Source organism: Nipponia nippon, unplaced genomic scaffold (assembly GCF_047370975.1).
Source record: "Nipponia nippon isolate SJK-2023a ecotype South Korea unplaced genomic scaffold, ASM4737097v1 scaffold_39, whole genome shotgun sequence".
NCBI lineage: Eukaryota > Metazoa > Chordata > Aves > Pelecaniformes > Threskiornithidae > Nipponia > Nipponia nippon.
Window position 1 is genome coordinate 136,195 of NW_028262357.1, and position 24,787 is coordinate 160,981.

At 38.5% G+C, this 24,787-nt stretch overlaps 1 protein-coding gene across 1 annotated transcript in view; it reads right to left on the reverse strand.

Moving 5' to 3' along the window:
• SLC1A3 (solute carrier family 1 member 3) overlaps nucleotides 1-24,787 on the reverse strand; it is a 73,134-nt gene that overhangs the window by 35,685 nt on the left and 12,662 nt on the right. The window contains exon 3 of the mRNA XM_087773272.1: nucleotides 17,484-17,621. Within this exon, the coding sequence (XP_087629398.1) occupies nucleotides 17,484-17,621 (138 nt within the window). The remainder of the gene's footprint in view (nucleotides 1-17,483; nucleotides 17,622-24,787) is intronic.

The window sequence follows — 24,787 nt, forward strand, 5'->3', positions numbered from 1 at the left end:
CACACACCCTGATGGTGTTTACATGTTCTTGTAATCCCTTTAGTTTATTACGTTCCTTCCCATGTGTCAGGCATTTTTTCAGTTTGTGCTATTTTGCAACAGTATGTATGCTTCCACGGGCTGTTCTTGATGGATTCACACTTTGTTCACTGACTTTTCTCCTCTCACACCTCAAGTATAATTTTAATTTCCACCAAGTTGTAGTGCTATCTGCATTCACATGAAACAATATAAATCACCTGAATGGAGCTCCATGCTGCTGTTGCTATCCTGCTCCTTATATTGATAAAAAATTAGCTCAGTTATCTATCTACGTCAGTGAAGTCAGCAATGTCAACAGAACATCTTCTCAATCTGAGAAAGTTTGTCCTGAAAGACATTACCGCCAATACTGTATTGACTTTGGTGCAGGACCTAGTATAGTGGGGCCTCAGTCCCTCTGATAGTTCAGGTACAAATAAGATGCACCACTACATAGTATTATCTATCCGTTTCAAAAGGAAATGCATGGAACTCTTTCATGTCTCTAAGTCATTATTTGCATTAGAAATTGCAGAACAGTAACTAATTTGACAATATAGAGTACTTTTAGATTCACATTTTTCAAAGAATCCCATTAACTTGGATTTGATAAGAAAAATTCTGCATATTAAGTTTTATATGGCATCAAAAAATGAATCTTGTATTAACAAAGAATCTAGAAGCAATCTGAGACTTCCTTTATCAAGTATAGCGAAGTCTATTTAAAGACTACGGAACCTGATGCAGGCATAATTTGAAAAGGTGTGTATAGACATTTTTAAATTTATGGACTCGCAGCCTTTTAAAACACTACTTATAATCCATAAGTTAATATCTTAATAATAAATAAGAACATCCTAATCCATAACATCATAAGCATTTTTCCATTTTTTTCATGGTCTGTAGGAGTAAATAGGAATTTAATTACACTCTCAGACCCCCCAGGAATTTAATAGGTAACAATCAAATCAACTTTAGGAAAAAAACACTTTCTATTTGTGAATTTAAGATCATCTGAAAATATGCCATATGAATACTAAGGAGTCATTACTTTAGCTGCAACTAGTCTATTACATTTTAAACTGCTGTTGTAATTTGCTTGGGTTTTGTTTATTTTTTTTTTTTCCCCACTATTCAGTAATGATGTTAAGGCTGTTCTGAGAACTCATTATGAAAGTGTGGAATTGGAGTTTCATGTGAACAGACTTTTGTTTTCCTTCTTTTCTCTCCTTTGTTTTAGTGACCTCTTGAACTTTGAGTCACTGATTCAGTTACAGCCTTGCAACATCAAAGCTGTATATTTTTGCTTTGTCTTCTCCACCTTACAGACTTGTAGGAGGCAATGGAAAAAAGTTAAGACTTCCTCTGGAATGCCTGACAGTAGCAATCAGTGCTTTTTAATAATATTATTTAGCTCTTTTCCAGGATGTTGCAGTGCTAAGTATGGCTGAAAAATAGGTTTTGGCTTCCTCAACTCAAGTGTTACACAGTTGCCATCTGGGCATCATCTGCTTGCAGGCAGGATTGAGGTTATGAGACTATGAGAAGTCTGAGGTACCAAAGAAAGTATCAGCTGATTTTAAACTAAACAGATGAAAGAGAAGAGGGATTTTTTAGATCGCTGTTGTTATTGGACTGTGATGTTCTGCAGAACAGAAAAGAATCCTATTTACTTTTTAATGAACTATTAAACATCCTATCTTGAATTTGAAAGCTTTATTTTCTCTATGGATGTGGACCCTTTGCACAGCTTCATTAGCCTTGAGACATATATTAGCCAGGCTTAGTAAGCTAATGTTAATTAACTTTGTAAGCTAACTTTGTTTTCAGGGTTTGGGGAGTTAAGACATACTGCAACTGGAAATATTGGACAAAGCTGATTTTCAACACAAGAATGTATTCATTAATGAAATAGCCATTCATTAGGTGAACTCTTGACCAAAACCTATTTTTTCTCTAGCTCTGAAAAGAAACTATATTCACTGGAGAATCTCTGATATTATCTAAATATTCAGATCTAAGTTAGAAGTGGGTGGTGAAATGTCAGAATAAAGTAAGTATTTAGCTTTGCATACAAGTAGAGGAAAAATAAGAGAGCTATTTATGGAGGAAAGAATCATCATCAGTAGGTTAACTCTAGTGCAAATAGTGTACTTCTAGTACTATGCTGTACTTTTGTTTTTCATATCTACCACCTGTAAAGGAGCTAGTGGTATAGTTGTCTGAGGATGAAAAGGTGTAATTATCTGAAAAAATGTTAGTTCTGTTGAAGTATATAATTATTGCAAACCAAAGCCTGATCCTGACAACGTGCTTAACTGAGGAATCTAAATAAATATTGGTGTTAATGTACTTAGTCCAAAAAACTCTTCACAACTTGTGATACACTTGAAGCCTTTCAAACTCTTTAGTGAAGTAGAGATGAATACTGCTTAAAGATTAATACCAGATCTGATAACTCTAACTACTTAGGAATTACAAGTCATGCTCAGTCATACAGGAGTACCCTAAAACCCAACATTTTTTCAAATAAGTGCTCTTTGTTGTGTGACCTGAGTTTTCAGAATATAGTCAGGATCTATTTTTGAGCTTTTCTTCACAACCAGGGGGTCAGGAATTTAATTTGCTTTGATACTTGACTTCCAGAGAGAATGGGTCTTTAAGAATAACATTAAGATCTGAAAGCTTCTGTTGCCATGAGAGTTGAGCACTTGACTGTTTTCTTTATTTGCATGTTTCTTACTCAGTGTTAGAATAGAATTGCTATTCAATTGTGTGAAACTGTAAAGAATTCTATCTTTTCACTTCCCATGTGATATGGCCGCATAAATAATGAGACTTTTTTTTGTACAAGTCTTTCTGTAACCTAGTAGCTTTTACTTCTCTTTGTGGATCAACATTGGTATATCTGGTTTTGATAGATACCTGCAGAGAAAAAGGTCCTTTCAGGATACTATTAATAGAAGGAATACATGGAACTTCTGTATCTGGTGACCCGAGGAACCAAAATTTAAAAGGTTGCCATCCGAGGTGCTTTTCTTGCTGTTTTGCTAGATATAACTGTCTTCGCAACAGCAGGAACTGAAAGTTTGTGGTGTATTAAACTGTCCTGTTTTGCTGAGTGTACAAATGTCTGAGGAAGCTGTGTTTGTACTGATTGCGTATGTCCCTCTTTCAGATGGAAATGCCAGGCGTTACAATGATGAACTCTTGGCCAAGATCAGAAATGCTAAATATACAAACTTTGTTGACCTGAGAAACACTGAGACAGGCAACTCCAGAAAGTCCAACCTTGAGAACAAGTAGGGTCCTGTAGGAATTTCTTTTTCCCCATTTCTGGAAATCAGTTAGCACTTGCTACCTTCCAGAGACACATAGATAGGATTTTCGATAAACTGAATTAACTTTGCTGTGGTATGTATCAATGGCATCATTCAGTCAAACCTGGGAAGATCAAGTCCCATAGAGAATCAAAGGAAAAAGGCTTTGTGTAAATGGGGAAAGTGTCATCAGGCTGGCCCAAGTAAAATATCTGAGGCAGTGCACAGAAGTGGCAGAGTATGCCCAAACCTAGCCAAAACTGATGCTTTCTAGAATAAGCCATCACCACAAAACCCAGTAATTTCTGGGACTGGTGGTGTGTTATGAGAGTTTTGCATCAAATTTTAGTAGTATAACAGCACCCTGGGATCACTTGTGTAAAGAAAACCAGATCAAACTGTGTGAGCCTGAAAAAGTTCATATCGAGAGACTTTCCACCCAATTAAAAAAGGCTGGCAATTCCGTAAGGAGATTCTAGGTTTCAGCAAACATTTTGCTGTGTTCATGGCTTCCTTGGGCACTTATCTGGAGACAGCATCGCAACAAAGAAATAAGGAAAAGGTATTTTACCCTGTGCCAGCCACATCTCTGCAGAAAGTTATCAACTATGAAAAGGAACTGTGACACAACTGGAAAGCAATTCCTAGCAACCAGTCAAGCTCTTAAATATTTGAAGTGATATCTTTAGAGAGGCTCTTCATGCCATATACAACAGCTTTGTTTATATTTTGTTGCATTCATTTCTCAAGGTCTGAACTGGACGATATATATTCTATATATATAGGATATAGAAGCAGCCTGAAAGAGAAAGTAAAGAAAAAATATGCACTAACGGGAGTGCCTGGATGAAAGGAATTGTAGCTGATGCAGGATCTGCTTTGTGACTCTCTAACATGCAGCTCAAATCCCAGAAATTGCTGATCCTTGGTTATATCTGAACATATCTCAACAAATCCTTAGAGATTTCTGTCCCGAGTGTCTCTGTTTTCTTCTTCTTATCCTCCATCACTAGTGAGAGCTGTGTGATGCAGCCGGACACCAGGATGAACAATTAGCTGGGCAGCCTTCCTCCTCTTCCAGACAATCCAATATCTTACTGGAAACCAGACCCAAGGCTTGAGTCCTGTAGCTCTTGTGATGCACAGTGACTTTCCTCATTCTTTGTTGCTCAGAACTCAGGTGGGGCATCCAACAGTGTTATCAAGAGACAGCTATTCAATATCTCTGTCTCCAGTAATGATGATAATGATGGATCTGCCTTATAGAAGTTTATAATCCAAATACATGGCTGAAGGACAGCACAGAGCAGATCCAGCAATTAATTTTGAGAATTAAATGGAAATAATGTATTATAGGTCAACAACTGCCGGTTATCAAAACATGGAAAAAAAAATCAGGGGTGAAAACAAAGGTAGAGGACCTAATGATAGTATTATGGTCTCCTGTTTCTGAAAGATGACAACCTTCTGCATGTGATTTGGTCTGCAGCTCGTCCTTCTGCAATGATCTGTGTAGCTGCTGCAGTGATTCGGAAGAACTTTGCATCTGTCAGATTTTACAGCATTGATGAAAGGATGATACGTGTTACTGCTTCTGGTGTGCAAGTACTCCTGGTAATGTCCCTAGTGTCCCCAAACTGCAGCTTCAGGAAGTGTATTGATTAGATTCTGCTGGTCTTCATGAGCAGTTATAGCAAACACAAACTGACAAGGAAGCAAATATGACAGAGTTGTGCTACATTCACATGCAGGAGATGGGGATACAGATCACGGCGTTCAGGCTAGAGGTAAGAGGTGAGAGAATTAGGAAAGTGAAAGCTGTTAAAGCCTGAACAAAGCCTCTGTGTATGTAACTTTCTCTGGATGTAACTCTTCTCTTCACAAGTTTTCAGGCTGTTTTTTGTCATACATTGATATGGCTCTTACACTGTTGTTATTTGTCAACTTCCCAAGAGTGGCATAATTAAGAGCTGGTGATAGTGTTGTGCATAGCTCTTCCCTTCTTTCTTGACATCTAGTTTGTCTTATCTCTTTTATTTTTAAGTCTAATTTCATGTCAATTGAGTGAATTTACATTTGTTGAAGGTGAGATGATTCTCAGATCCTGGAAGAGTTTTTCCTTGGTTTTGAACGGGCTCTTGAAAGAGCTATGTGTGTCGGAAAGCCGAAACTGTTGACAGTAGCCATTGCCTTAGAGCAATTGGTAGGTAAAATCTTAATAGGTGAAAACAGAGACACCCCTTTAGTCTGATGCAAAATTCTATGGAGTGCAACAACAACATAAACCTATGAGAAATTAGTTAGTCTGATGGTTGGCCAACCTATTTCTTTATCTTCAGCTCTACCTGACAACAGATTCTTACTGAAATACTATGAGAAACAGAAAAAGATAGTGTTCACTGCCCTTGCTTGCCCTCCCTGCATCTAGCCACCAGTAGGGACTAGGGCTTTCCTAAAGTGCTAGTTCCCCAAATTGAATAGTCAATGACGGCTGTATCTGTGAACTCTGTAGTTTCATTTTGAAACTATTAACTTCTGGCTTGTGGCACTGTACAACACAATTTAATTGTGTGCTGTGTGAAAAACTACTTCCTTTTCTTTATTATAAATGTACTCCCTAGTTATTTCATTGGACATGCCATATTTCTTTTATTATGAAAAATAATTATGAGAGATAATAATAAATTGTTACTCCATCTAAGCTTCTACAAATGATTCATGATTTCTGTGGACTTTTATGGCAATCTTCCATGGTTGTATCTTTTTCAAGCCAAAAAGTTGTAGTCTGTTTAATCCCTCCTTGCACTTCACTAGAACTCCATTCCACTAATAAGCCCTGTCACCCGGACTGTTCACAATGCATCTGAGTAGAATGCAAACTGAATAAAAGTGTGTAGCAACCCACAGATTGTTCAATACTTTGTGAAAAAACTAAACGTAGTGGTCCACTAAGAAAAGTTACATTTTGCAATGAAATTTAAATGAGCCTTTAATTAAGGGCTTCTAGCAAACTTGAATGATTTTAGAAGGGTTTTAACGATTTTATAGGTGTTTTTTTTTTAGTTTAGCTGTCTTTAATTATTGCAAACTTTGTTCTTGGACAGCCTTGCTATTTGTGCATTATTGCTTGCTAAGACCAAAAACTACACTGCTGCTATACTACACAGCTTTTGGACGCTGTATATCATGCTTAGGTTTTCTTTTTTAAAGTATAATAAAATCTTATTTTATATAGAGTGTCGTTATATGCAGGAATTTCAACTCTGCTTTTACTGCATTTTAATTTTTAGTGGGGTCTGTGTTCACTTAGAATTTTTCTCTCAGGCTTTTGTGAAGATAGATTGCTGTGTATTTCCCATTGCAAAATTGTTTCAGAAATGGTTCGGAAGTAAGTTATATTTTCGTTTTATGATCCTTTGTGTAGCTTCTTGCTTTTAGTATTTGCATAGATTAAGATATATAGCACTATCAGAGTAAGAGGCTCTACCCAAAGCTGTATTTATTGTATAAATATGTATGACATTTCATTATGATTTTCTAACATTCATGCCTTGCACAATGCTTTCTGACTTCCAACTGGGTATAGTTTGTTTCCTCCTGGAGCACTTTCTGTGCAAAAACTTGTTCAAGAAACATATTCAAGACATCATAGTCAAATTTATTGCCAACACAAACTGAATCTGCACATAGCTAGTTCTGTGTTTTGACTTGAAAACTGATGTTTCTAGATGCTGAATAGTTTCCGATCTACCTTTTTTTCTTACTGATTTTCCAAAATGTAGCTGCCTCATACGTAAACTTATTTTTTTTAACTTTTAAAAGCTTCTGTCCAAAATACTTTAGAATTACATGACATAATTAGTAAACTTATCCTGCCCACATCCCCTTAAAGACTGTGGAGACTAACAGTATAAGAAGATTCCAGTTTTTCCATCCTTGAGTGCCTGCCTAAATAATTATTATTAGAGGCTATATGCCAGATTTGATAGACACTTGTTTTATACAGTAATACAGGTACTAAAGAGCAGGTGTTTAAAGTAATTTTGTGTATAAAGTTTCATGTTTGTATATTTTTAGCCGCTGTTGGCCGGAATCTACCATACAGATGCTAGCTTGAGATGAAATTGTTACAGAACATGGATCAACACTAGTAATATTTCTTCATTTGTTTCTTTATCCCTACAGGAAATGTATTTACAAGATGATTGGATCTTTACAAACTTAGTAACTTGCATGCCCACATTTTTAGCCAGTCTTGGTTTTGGAGAGACTTTATGTGTTAAAAGAAAGGCATAAGTAAAAAAATAACACACTGCTAGGATGTTCATGGATTGGTTACTCATAGCAGGCTTACTACTGTAACAGATATCTACAGGGTTCCTCTGTAGAAAGCTTCCAGTACAAATACGTAGGCAGCTCAAACACACTGGCAATCCAAAAGGTGCTTCACTCACAGAGAATCTGTCACTTCTCTTCTTTTGCCTATAATTAGAGTCAATTGATATCAGTTAAAACTTTTCATTGATTTGTTGGGTTTTGATTGCTTTGACTTCTAAAATAATTTCTTTAGGACATGCAAAAATCAGACAATTTTGGGAAAATCAGAAAATTCCCAATTTTTCAAATTTGGAAAATGAGTTCATTGCTCTGGTGACCAGCTAAATTGAGCAAACACTGCCTAATTGTTTCTCGCTTTTTGTGTATGAACTGTATGAACAGAATCAGGAATGCTATATTTCTTAAATGAAACACAGAAGAGTATGACTGACTTTTGTTAATATTTTTGACTTCCAGCTTTACTGTGAGTATCCAAGATGTTGCACAGGCACTGGTTAAAAGTCTGTTCTGCCAGAAGGAATTAAGGGGAATTACTGCTAGGCCCCTCATTTTTTTTCCTGGGAGAAGGATAATGCTGGCTCCACACCATTTGTTCCTCTCTCTGGAATCTTGCTGAATGAGAGACTTTCCATCTGTTGAAATTACCATAAACATTTGTGGCCGATATGAGACAGCACCTGGAGCCTTGTAGTAAGTGATAGCCTTTTTTCCACAATAGACTTGTCAGCGATTAGACAGGATAACACTGGAACTACATAGAGACTTCATGCAGTATGGCTCTTGCTTCCACAAACCTAGACACAGGATGGATTCCCAGCCTCTTTTTTGAAGATGTGATGCACAGGTCTCTTTATGATACCTTCCTGTTGTGTGAGGGGTTAGGATGAGCAAATGCAAAATTCTGGCCCTTTATCTTTACTGCTATTAATTTAATATGTTAATAAAGGACATTAGAATTGTCAAAATGAAAAATGCTAACAATTTCCTAGAGCATAGGTGTTTTGATAAGATTTATTAGCATTTGCATCCAGTTACACTTGATGGCTCATTACTGCCTCATTCCAAATATTGGAAAGGGAAATCATAGAATCATAGAATCATTTAGGTTGGAAAAGACCCTTAAGATCAAGTCCAACCATTAACCTAGCACTGCCAAGTCCACCACTAAGCCACGTCCTCGAGCACCACGTCTGCCCGTCTTTTAAATATCTCCAGGGATGAAGACTCAACCACTTCCCTGGGCAGCCTCTTCCAGTGCCTGACTACCCTTTCAGTGAAGAAGTTTTTCCTAATACCCAACCTAAACTTCCCCTGGCGCAGCTTGAAGCCATTTCCTCTCGTCCTGTCGCTTGCTACTTGGGAGAATAGACCGACCCCCACCTCGCTACAACCTCCTTTCAGGGAGTTGTAGAGACAAATGAGGTCTCCCCTCAGCATCCTCTTCTCCAGGTTAAACAACCCCAGTTCCCTCAGCTGCTCCTCATAAGACTTGTGCTCTAGATCTTTCACCAGCTTCGTTGCCCTCCTCTGGACACGCTCCAGCACCTCAATGCCCTTCTTGTAGTGAAGGGCCCAAAACTGAACACAGTACTCAAGGTGCGGCCTCACCAGTGCCAAATACAGGGGCACTATCACCTCCCTGGTCCTGCTGGCCATACTATTCCTGATACAAGCCAGGATGCCATTGGCCTTCTTGGCTACCTGAGCACACTGCTGGCTCATGTTCAGGCGGCTGTCAACCAACACCCCCCGGTCCTTTTCTGCCAGGTAGCTCTCCAACCACTCTTCCCCCAGCCTGTAGTGTTGTATGGGGTTGTTGTGACCCAAGTGCAGGACCCAGCACTTAACCTTGTTGAACCTCATACAGTTGGCCCTGGCCCATTGATCCAGCTTGTCCAGGTCCCTCTGTAGGGCCTTCCTACCCTCCACCAGATCAACACTCCTGCCCAACTTGATGTCATCTGCAAACTTACTGAGGCTGCACTCAATCCCCTCATCCAGATCATCAGTGAAGATATTGAACAGGACTGGCCCCAACACTCAGCCCTGGGGAACACCACTTGTGACCAGTCGCCAACTGGATTTGACTCCATTAACCACCACTCTCTAGGGTCGGCCATCCAGCCAGTTTTTAACCCAGCGCAGAGTGCATTTATCCAAGCCCTGAGCAGCCAGCTTCTCCAGGAGAATGCTGCGGCAGACTGTGTCAAAGGCCTTACTAAAGTCCAAGTAGACAACATCCGCAGCCTTCCCCTCATCCACTAAGCAGGTCACCTTGTCATAGAAGGAGACCAGGTTAGTGCAGAAGGACCTCCCTTTCATAAACCCATGTTGGCTGAGCCTGATCCCCTGGTTGTCCCGCACGTGCCATATAATGGCATTCAAGATGATCTGCTCCATGACCTTCCCCGGCACCGAGGTCAGGCTGACAGGCCTGTAGTTCCCCAGATCCTCCTTCCGACCCTTTTTGTAGATGGGTGTCACATTTGCTAACTTTGAGTCATCTAGGACCTCCCTGGTTGACCAGGACTGCTGGTAAATGATGGAGAGTGGCTTGGCCAGCTCCTCTGCCAGCTCCCTCAGTATCCTCGGGTGGATCCCATCTGACCCCATGGACTTGTGAGCATCCAGGTGGAGGAGCAGGTCGGTGACTGCCACCTCTTTGACAACTGGGGCTTCATTCTGTGTCCTGTCTCCGTCTCCCAGCTCAGGGGCCTGAAAACCCTGAGGATGACTAGCTTGACTATTAAAGACTGAGGCAAAGAAGGCATTAAGTACCTCAGCCTTCTCCTCATCCTTCGTGGCAAAGTTTTCCTCCGCATCCAACAAAGGAGGGAGATTCTCCCTGGCCCTCCTTTTGTCTCTGATATATTTGTAAAAACATTTTTTGTTATCATCTTTAACAGTGGTGGCCAGTTAAAGTTCTAGCTGGGCCTTCGCCTTTCTGATCTTCTCCCTGCATAACCTCACAACATCCCTGTAGTCCTTCTGAGTCACCTGCCCCTTCTTCCAAAAGTGGTAAGCTCTCCTTTTTTTCCTGAGTTCCAGCGAAAGCTCTCTGTTCAGCCAGGCCAGTCTTTTCTCCTGCCTGCTCATCTTACGGCACATGGGGACGGCCTGCTCCTGTCCTTTTGAGATTTCCTTCTTGAATCCAACCTTCCTGGACTCCTTTGCCCTTCAGGACTGCCTCCCAAGGGACTCTCTCAACCAGACTCCTAAACAATCCAAAGTCTGCCCTTCTAAAGTTCAGGGTAGTGGTTTTGCTGACCACCTTCCTTACTTCTCCAAGAATCGAAAACTCTATCATTTCATGATCACTTAGCCCAAGACAGCCTCCAACCATCACATCGTCCACCAGGCCTTCTCTGTTTGTAAACAGCAGGTCCAGTGGGGCACCTCCCCTGGTTGGCTCGCTTACCAGCTGCATCAGGAAGTTATCTTCCATGCACTCCAGGAACCTCCGAGACTGCTTTCTCTCTGCTGTGTTGTATTTCCAGCAGACATCTGGTAAGTTGGAGTCTCCCACGAGAACAAGGGCTAGAGATTGGGAGACTTCAGCCAACCGCTTGTAGAAAACTTTGTCTGTTTCCTCATCCTGGTTGGGTGGTCTGTAACAGACTCCCACCAGGATATCTGCCTTATTAGCCTTCCCCCTGATCTTTACCCATAAGCACTCAACCTTATCATTACCGTCGTTGAGTTCTAGACAATCAAAACACTCTCTAACGTACAAGGCTACCCCACCACCTCTCCTTCCTTGCCTGTCCTTTGTAAAGAGCTTGTAGCCATCCATTGCAGCACTCCAGCTGTGTGAGTCATCCCACCATGTTTCCATGATGGCGACCACATCATAGTTTTCCTGCCGCGCAATGGCTTCCAGCTCCTCCTGCTTATTGCCCATGCTGCGTGCATTGGTGTAAATGCACTTCAGTTGGGCTATTGATCTCTTCTCCAACACAGGCATGCCACCCCTAGGCTCATCCCTAGCAAGCCTGGTTTTATCCCCTTCCCCCTTTGCATCTAGTTTAAAGCTCTCTCAATGAGGCCTTAAGTTCTTAAGTTTAACAACATGAGACTGTATTATTTTCTAGAATTATGTCTTTACAGAAGACTGGGTACAGCTGCTATCTGGATGTGGGAGACTGTGCCATTGTGTCACAGTTCCCTGTCATACAACTTAGTTTAGGTCCATCACACTATACGCTAACTTCAGGAGAATTTTTTTTTACTTCATGGCTAACGCATTCCTGTTAAACAGTTGTATCTAGTAAAAAAACATGGTCCATTTATACATATCTGATTATTGGTGATATCATCATAGATAGCCGCAAGCAGTCCCTAGGTAACTTTGGGTGTAGTATTTCTACAGCAGCTCTCTCAGTGATGGCCCCATATACCATTCTTGCTGTAAGTATTTGCTTAAGTTTATTTCTATCTCTACAGTGATATAACTAAAATAGCTGTATACTTTGAATCTGCTGAGCTGTGACAACTTAATCTACATGTCTCCATTAAAATTTCCATCATACATAGTCATCTTTTCTGCCTAGTAGCTACAAAAAAACTTCACCAGCACTACATCTGAAAGGAGAAAGAAAGTGGAGATACAAAAGGGAAACATGTTTTGCCTAAGGTTATACAACATGTCACAGCATTAATTTTCTACATTTTACATCCATAATTTGCTTTGGGCAAAATCTGGCTTTTCAGCAGTTGAATCTATTCATATCCAGATGCTGCATTTTTCCTGACTTATGTAAGGGAGTGGCTTGGAGACTATTTCAAGTTCAGTTGGTTCTTTGAATATTATCCTTGTTTCATTATGGGTGATTTCAAGCAACTGTGTCGGCAACTTTGCTGTTAATTGTGATCTCTACTTGTGTTTTGTTTTATTACTTGCGTCACTTTGTGTGCCTTTGTTTTTATCCCAGTAGGGAGAGAGACCATGTTCCTTACTACTTGTTTTTAACATTGTCACCATTCATTGCCTTTCTTTGATGGCTGAAATCAAAAGCATCGTATGTACATCTGAGGTTAGTTAAGAGGCATCCACAAATGGAAATTCCAGCTTTCTGCACATTCTCAACCCTTTCTATATTTTTTCTAGTGGTAAATACTATAAACATGTTGAAAAAGTCTGGGGACAAAACCTTGTGTCTCTGAGTCTGCCCAAAGGAAATTCACTTGTGTCTCCTGCAGTTGTCAATGTTGCAGCTGGTCATTGAAAGGTTGCATCAGAGGCAGGGAAGTTTCTGTATCTTCCAGAATCCATGAAAGACAGTTATGTCATTATTTGAATTGGAAAGGGGAGTGAATATAAACAAAGACATACTACAAAATACATACTAAGATGTTTTTCTTCTTTGAGGTAAACCTTCCATACTCAGTCTTCTAAACTGTTTTACTATACAGCCTGCTTTTGTGTAAGAAGATTCACAATCTTTTTCATTGTGTTTGTAAAGAATCTTGCACACAAAATCCTGGTCTGTGATTAAGATTCATTTGTACCATATTAGTGTTACTCTCATTAACAGTTTGGACAAGCGTTATCATCTAATGCACAGTGCGTTGTACTGGTATTCATGATTGGGATCTTTGCTTGCTTCTATTATTGCTGACCTGCTGTATAATCTTTGGCAAGCCAGTGGACCTTGCTGGTTCACTGTTTCTACATTCCCTTTCTCTTTCCCCAGCTTGATTTATGTTAGTAAATAAGCTATTTTCTTACTGTTTCTGCAATATGCAGCAAAAATTAGTCTCAGATCTTGACTGGGCTTTTTATGCTTTGCTATACTTTACCAAAGATATTTGAAAGCAATGCACAGAATTTAATCCTAACTTACTCGCGTTTAAAAGTAGTGGTCCCTGTACAACTAAATTCCAAGCTTCCAAAATTTTGGGGAAGGAGAAGCAGCCTGTCTATTAGACTGACCTATGACCAGAATTGTGCAAAATATTTGCAAATAACCCTTACCAAATTTCTTTAGCTTTAATATTTGTCACAAATATTATGGTCCAAATAAGCTTTTTATAAAGACTGGTCATGAATCATTTTTGTGAATGTGATTTCAGAAAATATATAGTTTGGTTAAGAAAAGGTACGTTGTTCTGATGCCCTTATATTCAGTGAAAACCTGAAACATGCAGATGAGACTTGTGGGCCGGTTTCAAAGGGCTGGAATTTCAACTTCATTATGATCTTGTTGTAACAGCTCAAAAAATGTTAATGCATAGTGCTCTTAATGCTGGTGCAAATCTCGCAGTCTTTGCTTATTTCATGACAAGTTGAATTGTTATCTTATGTGTATATATTTATTTTATAAAATATATATAAAATATATATATTTTAGGGACAAGGCATATTTAAAAATAATTATGTCAAGCAAATTGTTTATGTCAAATGCTTCAAGTTATAATGAAATAAGAAAGTATGAAATATTTTGAACTCCTATAACTGCAGCACATTCAAAACAGAAATGGAGCAAAATTGGCAGCCCTGTGTTTGTATAAGAATCAAGGCCAGATTTGGCCATAAAATAATCCAAATGGTAATTTCATCTATTTCTTTGGTTATTTATGCTACTTCTCATATATTGTGCTTTAATTTTGCCTTTGACTTTGTAAGAGATACTGATTGGGAATTCTGACTTAGGAGTTCTCCCATTTGAAAGACTGTAGAGAATAAAGACCAGCATAGACTACGCAGTTGGATTTGCATCTAAACCACAAAAGATGAAGAATAAACAGTAAAAGATGGTGAAACATATGCAAATAACCCCTATTTTCTCCCAAGCATGTGTTAGTACCTGCCTGGTAACATCATACACATTAGAAGATAGAATCTCATAAAAAACCGCATATCTGCTTGACCCACATGCAATAACAGTAAGTCATAAGGCATATGTGAGTAAAAACCTCTGAATGTGATTCTGCATTGTTTCTTTCATGAAAGTACCAAAACAGGCTATAGAGAAATGTGACTGGGTGGACTTCACCTTTTATAGTTTATATACCCAAGAGTCTGTGAATAACCATCAGAACTGTTTACCTGTATAGCAGAAGTCTTCAGTTTCTCAACTGATTTTTGACTTACGTAGCAGCCCATAGCTTCTATAATTAGTACTTTGGTTTTGTTGTTCTAATTCCTCTGACATTCACAAAATTCGTGAAGGAATGTAATCATCCCCAGTCTATTTCTAATACCTCAGAGACCATATGTTCTGATATTGTCATAACCAGTTATATTGAGCACACTTACATAAATACAAATGGAAACCCAGAACATCATATCTGGGAGACACTGTCATGCCTGCAAACAGCAAAAATATTTATTCAGATAATTTACAATCGGAAGAAGCAATTATATTATCAACATGCAAGACCCTGGAGGAATCTTTTTGGGGTTAGTTAAGAGGCATCTGCTTTGCTTTGCCAAACAAAATACAGGAAATAGGAGATTTGGCTCATGGATGCCAAGAGTGGTGTTAAGACTGACTTGAGAAGCTTAGGACTTTTATCCAATGAATTATCCTATGATGTGTAAAAAAAAGAAACCAGTAACATCTATAAAATTGCACAGTAGTACACCTGTAAAGGTTATAGTTCATTATTTAGATATTCAATAATACCTGTATATTTACTTGAGTATGAGAGTTCTGCAGCAAATATGTAAAAGCAGCTTTTTAAAAAAAAAAACATTGTAGGCTAAATGAGATATTGTTCAGTGTAGAAAACAGTTTTTCCACAGTTTTTAGCAATAAATTGGGAAAAGTCTTTTAATCCCATGAAAAAAAGACACAGTCCTGTTGTATTCAATGATTTTTTGAAAAGAATGAAATGTGATTCATGAATTGCATTGAGTTTTCTCTGATTGTTCCCTGCCCAACTAAAGAAGTTTAAAATGTTGTTATTCACCTTGAAAATTACCATCTCTACTTCAAAGGGAAACTCTAAGAATAATTCACTTAATACTGCAAGGCACTTGTATGATAATAAGACAAATCTTAGATAAGATTTCTCTTTGCCAAAAGCCTTTATATAATAAAGGAAATTATTGTTATGAAAAAAGGGCATAAAAAAGGATAAAGGGGTCCAAAGAATTTAAAAGAAAAAAAAAGCATCAAAAAGAAGGGTATTGATTGAATCCAGGGATGGAAGGTTCTTTTCAGAATAAAATTAGTTGGAAACGTATTGTTTTGGTATTTCAGAAAATCTTTGCTGAGACCTGATGATACAGCAAAAGAGCTTGTTTTATCATAAGTCCAGCTCCTTGTGACACTTGTGACTCTCTCAGGTGGATTTGCTGATCTTTACCTGAACAAAGTGTTTCTATTTAGAATTTTGAGAGCGAATTCAAATCCTTGTATAGGATGATCTACCTAATTTCCTGTTTTATCTTGAGCTCTCTCAGAGAACCAATATGGATGCAGAGTTACAAGGAACTGAGCAGGTAATTTCTCCTGCAATAACTCATCCTACAAAGTGGAGCAGCAGTGCCAGTTTCAGCTGACACTGAAGAAGGGCAAATGTCTCTCCTTTTCTACTTCTAATGGTTCTTCTATCAGTGTCCAGCCAACCTGGGGAGTTCTGCAGGTGAAAGGGACAAGAAGACAGCAAGGAGATATGACATGTAACAGAATTATACACTGTTTGGGAATAAAACCTGTCATTGTTTCCCCTACAAGATTTATAAATTTCTCTCTAGTTGCAATGTGCATTAAGCTTTCTGTATCCATACAATATGTGTGTATAGAAACAAGCTTTAATTTCTTCTTGAAATACGTGAAGGCAAATGATTTTGTAACTGTGAATACCTTAGTTTTCTGCTGTGGTATTAACAGCTTATATACATACATACTATCTTTGGTCCATGAAGATGGAGTCTATGCTCATTTGCATTTGTAAGAGGAGATCTTAATATTAAAATATTTCAAAATCAATGAAATAGAGAACAGCTTATAGTTTCTGGGTCCTCTGATAATTAAGGTAGTGTATTAGGTGTTTAGATCCTAGGATTGCACAGTGGGCAGTTTTGATTGAGTTGTCTAAGCTGTACCACTGATTTGCTGATAGAACAAAGTCCATGCTTTCTTTTCTTCAGATAATTAATAGGGTAAATACATCACAGATACATCCTGAATATTCATAAAAAATCTATTCCATGAAACTGAGGTGGAATGACAAGGCATATATCATCACAAGAAATTAATTATTATATATCCAGCTCAAGGAGCAACTTAGTAAAGAGAGCTTGAAGATTGATAGAGTTGCTGACCAGAAGACAGGAAACCAGAACTGATGGAATGAAGTTTCTTCCAAACTATCCAATCCATCCCATCTATCACCTATTTTTCCTAATCTGTTCCTAAGAGATTAGGAGATAGACAGATGTTTTACAGATCTGGGTTTACAGGCATGGGTTATTGCCCATGATAAATAGTTTCAACTTTTGTGGGTCTTGGAACTATTTTTCTGAGATACATTATCTTTGATAACAACAGGACATTGTGGAGGAAATAGCTATTCAGAAAGTAAGAGAAGTGGAGTACAGGGTCGTCTTCATAGCAGCTGCCCATAGTAACTTGTACAATTAGATTGTCCTGGAATGGGGAAAAGCATCTTTTAGTTTCTTTGTATATTAATTCAAACCTTTTGTAACATTGTCTCTAAAATAGAAATAGCAAAGGTATCACTTTCTGCAGGTTGGAACACTTCTAGGACATGGAATGTTCATTTTTTATTATTTGGTGTGGGCATATTTACCAAATTATTTAAATGAACAAAAAAAACTGTTTCTTTTTTTACCTGTGACTAAACTGGATACAATTAGTGGCAGGACCAGCATTTGCAGCATTCTCATGAGTAGTTCTCCTGGAAATGAAAAGTACTTGACTTCCCGATAGCTCATCTTATATGATCGGAGAGAAAATCCAAGGATTACACCTGAAGAGAGGGAAAAGACATCATGACTTACTCTTCTAAAGGAGTAGTAACATCTGAACATGAATATCTGTATAGTATTTACTTGATGTATCTGATTGTAACATGTAGTTTTTATTATGCCCTAGATTGCACTCCTGATTTGCTCTCTCATATATCAGCTATTATTATGAATAGTCCTAATGAAGTCATTAAATTATTTTTCACTGTGACAGATTCAAAAAGTTCATTCAGATTTGTGCTGCTATTTTTTTTAATTTTTTTTTTTTAAATTAAAGGTACATCTTGAGCATTAATGAAAAGGAAACAGTCCCTGCTACTGCAGCCAAGTGCTTTGACTTCTGGGATTTTGAGTATAATCATATATGCAATGCATATACACACTAGCTACCAACCTTCGGAAGTCTTGTCCACGTCTGTTTACTCTGTGAGGCCTGATCCTGTAGATGTGCTTCAGATTGGATGAGATAACCAGGACAGACGTATTTGAGAATTCCCTTGTGGTTATGTCTTCACACAACAAAACAGCGTCAGGAGGTAAGTAGCTTTACACAGGCCTACCTTCAGAAACACAGGCACTTGCAAAGAAACAGCTGATCGGGGTTGCAAGGTCTTACTGGATGATTAAGTGGTGGGTTTCAATGCCTGAGGGAGTGGCATAACGGAATGCCTGGATCCATTTATCTTGCTGCTAACAGATAAATGGTGCCTGAGATATATTTACAAATGGAAGCCATAGATGGGCTGACATGTGGCAACCTCAACTTCTCAGCTAGAACTTCATAGATTTTGTCCTGTACTTGGCACCAACTGCTTTATTTGCTTATTTGGTTAATTATTTGGTTAATTGACATAACTAGCTACAATTTACTGAATGTTAAATGGTTTGGTACCTATCTGATGTAGGTTTTCTGTATACAGCCAGGATCTGGAATACTCCTTAACTGTACAGATGGTGAAACTCAGGTATCCCTCCTTCCCATTCCTGACTCCATGTTCTTCCCCACTGTCTGATACTGGCATTTGTGCTAATTGTGGCTGTATAGAAAGCTGGATCAGAGAATTGATCCTGCTGCAAAAAGAATTTATTTTACTGGGTTAATTTTCAGCCAGGTCAGTTCCTTGAGGTAATTTGTTTGCGTGGCTGCACAAGTGTTGGTATCTTGACAAGGGAATAGGTCGAAATGTGCCTTGGAGGAGAGTGGGACTGCCCTTTTTGGCAGATAGGCAGACTTAGGTTTCCTAAAACTTTTCATGAAACTGCATCCTCAGTGATGTTAGGGAACAGAGCATTCAAGCTCACTTCTAGATTGTGTTGGAACTTAGGTACATCCTGAAAATGCCGTAACATTGAACACTTGTGGAAACTGTTAGTTCCAATTCTTAATCACTTTGTGGTTTGGTTTTGTTTTTAAATCAGATTTTAGATTGGTACATCCATACAGAAGATAATATCTTCATGCCAAATTTTACTAGCTAAAATATGCCCTTATGCCTCCTACATCAGCTTATTGCCATCTGCTGATGTAAGGAAACAGCTATAACTCTCATGTTAGTGACCCCTGTCTGTCTGATCATGCTGTTAGGGACTTCAGCAGGCTGGTTAAGTTAGAGGAGTCCAGAAATGTCTTGTGTAGGACAGAAAATCTCAGTGTTACAGGACAGGAGAAAAGTGATTAGAGCACAACTGGAACCAAGCATGGTGTTCACACTATGGAAGAGAGCAGTGGGACTAGAAGGCATTTGTTTTAGTCTTTTTCATGTTCTATAGACTCAGGTAGTCAAAGTGTATTTTGCATAAATGATTTTTTTAGGTAAAAGTAGATCATAAACTGCATAGAGGAAGGGCCTCTGAATTATTCTTGATTAAAAACCTGCTTTAGAGTTTCCCTTCTTTTCAATAAGGTTTTAAATTCCATTGCAGTGTTACTGATTATACTCTTTTTATATGGGAAACACATTTCTCAGATATAAAGAATCCAGCTGGACCTTTTGTTTCTGCAGTTAATGAGCGCTACATTTTGACAACTGGATAACAAGCAAATAGAGCTAGACCAGTTCCTTACTTAGGCCACAGTCCTGCAATTAGTTCCACATGAATTAATGTCTGCACTAGTACAAAGCCTCACTGACGTTAGTAAGGGTTTCTGAGGCTGCTATAAGAACTAGTCCTTATGCTATACTATAAGGGCTTGATCATCTGGTCCACTACTGTCCAAGCAGTACAAAGTGGCCTAAGAGAGAATCAGGGCCTGAGCAGACGGCTGTTTGAATGAATATTATCGGTAGTGATAGTAAGTTTCTGAAGCTCCATGTAAACCTGTTGAGCCAAAAATTATTGCTTTTTTTGTCCTAAATTGTTCTGTGCATAATTACAGGGTAGCCCAGCACTGTAGTTTACACAAAGAATCTCTGCGATGTGGAAAAAATGTGCCCTGGTAGTGTATTCTGGTTAACTGGGTCAACACGCGACAGTTACTGATACTTCAGCCTTAATCTTAGCACTGCTATTAATTTATGTGCAGTCATGCCTAAGCCATAAGAACTTTTCTCAGACTCAGTTTCCCTTCTTGTAAAATAGATATAGTAATAGTTCCTTCACAGATGTTTCTGAAGATTGTGTTCACATAGTGAACAAGAGGGAATTCTTGTGTTCACAGCACAATGGTGATTTAAAGATAGACACAATGACAAAGTATCAAAATAAAATCAGGAAGTAAGACCTGGTACTAAACCTTTGGAAGATGTGCAGTATTTCAACAACCATCCATGTCTCTGTGTGTAGTAAGAGTTTTAGTGCTTAGCACCCTCCACAATCAAGACTGAGAAGATAAAAGACTGGAGCTGGCCTTTCTCAGTAAAAGTTTCAAGTTTCTGATTACTTCTCAAAATTGTAATGAAACAAAGCCTTGTGTGAAACAAGCTCCCACAACCTGTTGTGCTGGTTTCTGTCTACCCTTTGTAACAGAAAAGAACAACTAATCAACGCTATCAGAGCCTGCCTTCTCAAATGGCAAATGGTGTACCATTTGTGCACTGCAGGGAAGAGTAGATTTCTCGGCAGAATTTGTTAGACTTTTTCTGGACAAAAATCAATTGTGCTTGTTTAAGTTAAGGAGCTGAATTTGATACATGTGTATAGTGGTATAATAGAACTGAATAATTTATACAGTTCTTGTTCTTGTCAGTGATATAGTCAAATTTATGGAAAACTTGATTTGCAGGTAATCCTGATGACAATCACAACAATCCTTGAACTAAACTATTTTCTGCATTCTTATACTGATGTAGATGTTAAAAATAAAATTCAATATGTATGAACACAGTGAAGAGAGGATTTAAAACTTGAAAGGAGCAGAAGGTGAAAATAATTCTGACAGTGATGGAAATGGGATGAAAATCACAAAAATGGCAGATATGATCTGGGATTGCTTATTCGTAAGATAGGAAGACATTGATGAATGACCTAGAAGTGAAACAATACCAGAATGGAAACAATAAAGTCTTTATGTCAGGCTTTAAAAACTATGGGGATACCCATAATTGCCAAGAAACATACAGCCTTCTACATAAAATTTCTTAAATGGATTAACATCCAAGTGTGATGAAGTGAGCATCAAATTCAAGGTCTGAAGCAGCAAGACAAAAATTAATACTTTTGTAATACTCAGTTTTTTAGGAATAGATTTGTTACGGATATGGTTCTTCTTTTTTGTTTGTTTGTTTTTTACAAAAAATTTGTTGTTGTGATCTACCAGAGTATCATCAACTTATATATAATTTCCTAAATTGAATTTGAAAATGAACTTTAAAATTCTCCATGGAGAAAATGAAGTTCTTAATTGTATTACAAAATACCTTGGTCTCACAATGGTAGAGAGCTATTTTACATGATTCTTTGTGTTGCATAGAAGAAATAGGTTGCACACCTACACATGGGTTTAAAACACCACATCAGTAAAAAACCCCCAACCATAACTCTTAGAAGATGAGAGATGGGGCTTTACTCAAATCTAAATGCTCATTCAAGAACTTTAGGGAAGCTTAAGTCTATCCTTCTCCTTGGCCTACTTAGAAGAATTAGATATAAAACTTCAATAAAGAGAGAGGATTGTTTTTTTCACTACTTCAAATAATTCATAATTTTAAGAGAATAAGGAAGCTCCTAATTAGCGTGATGTTTTTAAGTGAACAATAGCAGCAGTTTTGTTAAATAAGTGAAGTCTCAATTTTTCAAATGAATCCTTATGAGCTTCGGGTCTCTATCTTGTTTCAGAAACACACAGGAATTAAGACCATACCATTATTTGGAGTTAGTATTTTTTAAATGCCCATGCTCTCTACTGTATTTTCATGCAGAAAGTAAAAAATCTAGCAGTATTACTTTTTAATTGATCAAAAATCACTCAAGCATATTTCAAGAGGAAATTACTAGGTGGGATATTCATAACAGTGCAAGAGCTGCCTTTTCCATATTAGTGCTTGCCAGTTCAAACAGAGCACACCAGTAAGAGTTACATACACTTCTGCTCTTTACCAGTAAATCTCAAAACACTGCTAAATGAGGTACAGACTTACTTTTTCTTTTCCAGCAGGAAACAGAAAACTTCATAATAATTGGAAAATAATACCTTAAACTAGGTAGAATGGTGCACTAAAGTAACAGCTGTTGATAGTGCTCTTCCAGAAAACCTTGTAACCAGCAAGCAAATAACATTTTATTCTATAACAGAAATTGGGCTAGAGCCAGGCAGAGAATCAGGCTCCTGCCAGTTTAATGGGACATTGTGTATTTTTGTTAGCTGCACAGCCATTTCATTCTTATGTTCCTGCAGAGCTCTGGAATGAATGCTTTTGTTGTTTGGGTCATTTGTTTCTGCTTAATTTACCATTTTGTTCTGACACCTTTTCTTCTAACAACCAGTTTCAGATAAGGCTGCAACTGTATTTACTTGAGACAAACAGGTAAATAACTTCTTTAGTGATAAGAAATACTTCAAGTTGCCGACAAAATCACAACTGTTCCTAGTCTCTTTCTTTGCTTGCCACAAGAACCACAGACTCACCAATTCACTTGCATGCTTTTGATTTTAATCTTTTTTTTCCCCTAATTTTATATTGAACCTTCCCCCCACCCTCACCCCCCTTGTATATCACTAGCTCCTTCCTTACTTTCTGGTTTTCCTTATGTACATAGGGAGGTATGTTCCCTTTAAAACCTTTTTATTGAACCTAAATACTGGGTACCTAAACAAAATATTCAATACCAAAATACTGCAGCAGACTTTTTTTGTGATTGTTGTGTTACTTTTACTAATTTTATCTTAAAGATTAGCTCTTATTATGCTAATTATTGTTTTGTAGCTACCTACTTACTTTTTTTACTCAATTCATTGAATTTAGGACTGCAGCAGAGTTACTACTGCTCTTAAGCATTTGAGAACTACTTCTTGTATTATACAGTCATCGGTGCTGCCTTATTACACCTCTGTGACCTTTTTGATCTTAAAGGTGTAAGATTATGACCCTGTTTAAAGGTCCTTCACACAAAGTATATTTGATGGGATAACCTAAAAAGTGCTTTATGAGTCTTCATTCCAAAAAAGGAGAAATGCCCTTGGTTCAGGAGAGACAATTACAGGCTCTTTTGTCCAAGTCCTGTGGTAGGCAAATAACTAAGGTAAGGAAGGCATTCAAGGAAGAGACTACAGTTTAAGCTGACCTTTTTTATAGAATAGAATAGAACATTTTCCATTGAAAGGGACCTACAACGATCACCTAGTCCACCTGCCTGACCAGTTCAGGGCTGACCAAAAGTTAAAGCATGTTATTAAGGGCAATGTCCAAATGCCCCTTAAACACTGACAGGCTTGGGGCATCAACCACCTCTCTAGGAAGCCTGTTCCAGTGTTTGACCATCCTCTCGGTGAAGAAATGCTTCCTAATGTCCAGTCGAAACCTGCTCTGGTGCAGCTTTGAACCATTCCCATGCGTCCAGTCACTGGATACCAGGGAGAAGAGATCAGCACCTCCCTCTCCCCTTCCCCTCCCCAGGAAGCTGCAGAGAGCAATGAGGTCGCCCCTCAGCCTCCTTTTCTCTAAACTAGACAAGCCCAGAGCCCTTACTTCAATGCATGTGTACTTGTTAGATACTGAGATGAGCTCATTTGGGGGCTAAACCAGGGAGAAACTATTTTTTACTGGGTCGATTTTCTGCCAGATTAGTTTCCTGGACAGGTTTACCACTGTGCTAGGTGATGGTGGTGCTGGTGTGATGGCAAGAGAGGAAAGCAAACATTTGGGAGTGGAAATACACAGCCAGAGACAGAGGTAGGACTGGCTTAATCAATCACAGAAACATACCCTTAAGCAACCAGTTACTCTTCCTATGGCAACCCAGAACTGGAGGTAATAGGCAGCTTAAAATTCCTTTAATTCTCTTCTTCTGAGGCTGAATTTAGAGGAAATGTTTTCCACATGAACTTGCTTCTCTTTTTCAGACCTGAAGAAGACCAAGTATCAATCGGCTTAATAAACTAGCTGTTATTCCTCTACAGCTCTCATCTGACAGAGACCCAGCAGAGAATCTCGCATGTATAGGTGTATATATTTTTGTGTGATACATTCCTTCTCTTTTAACTGGATGATGCCAGTGCACTAGAGAGCTTAAGGACCTGTGCTCCAAATAGCTCTCATAGGCGGCTATATTGAAGTGGAATATGGGTTAATTTGGACACAAATAGCTACCTCTCCTTTGCTTGAGAGACATCATGAGGCGAGTCATGGAAGAAGTACTAGATGTACTAGACATGATTCGGATCCAGAAGATCCCAATGATATGGTATATTGTGGTATGTGATGGTGCTTGCAGCAAAGTGATACCTTCCAACTTGTTGACTTAATTCTGCTGGGAAGAATGAACTACCTGGTCTGTCTGTATATAAAACACATATCTACTTTAATCAGGATACTTATTGTGCACAAATGGACTACCTGTGGTAGTTCTGGATGGCACATACTGATTTGTAGCACTTTCTGGGAGTGCTAAAGTCATTGCCCACATGCAACAGAGTCTACTGCGCATGTACACATGCACCCTGAGGCTCTCTGAGGCTTCCAGGCATCAAGCAATTTAGGTGAAGCTCCTGCCTCAATTAAGCTGTGAAAGA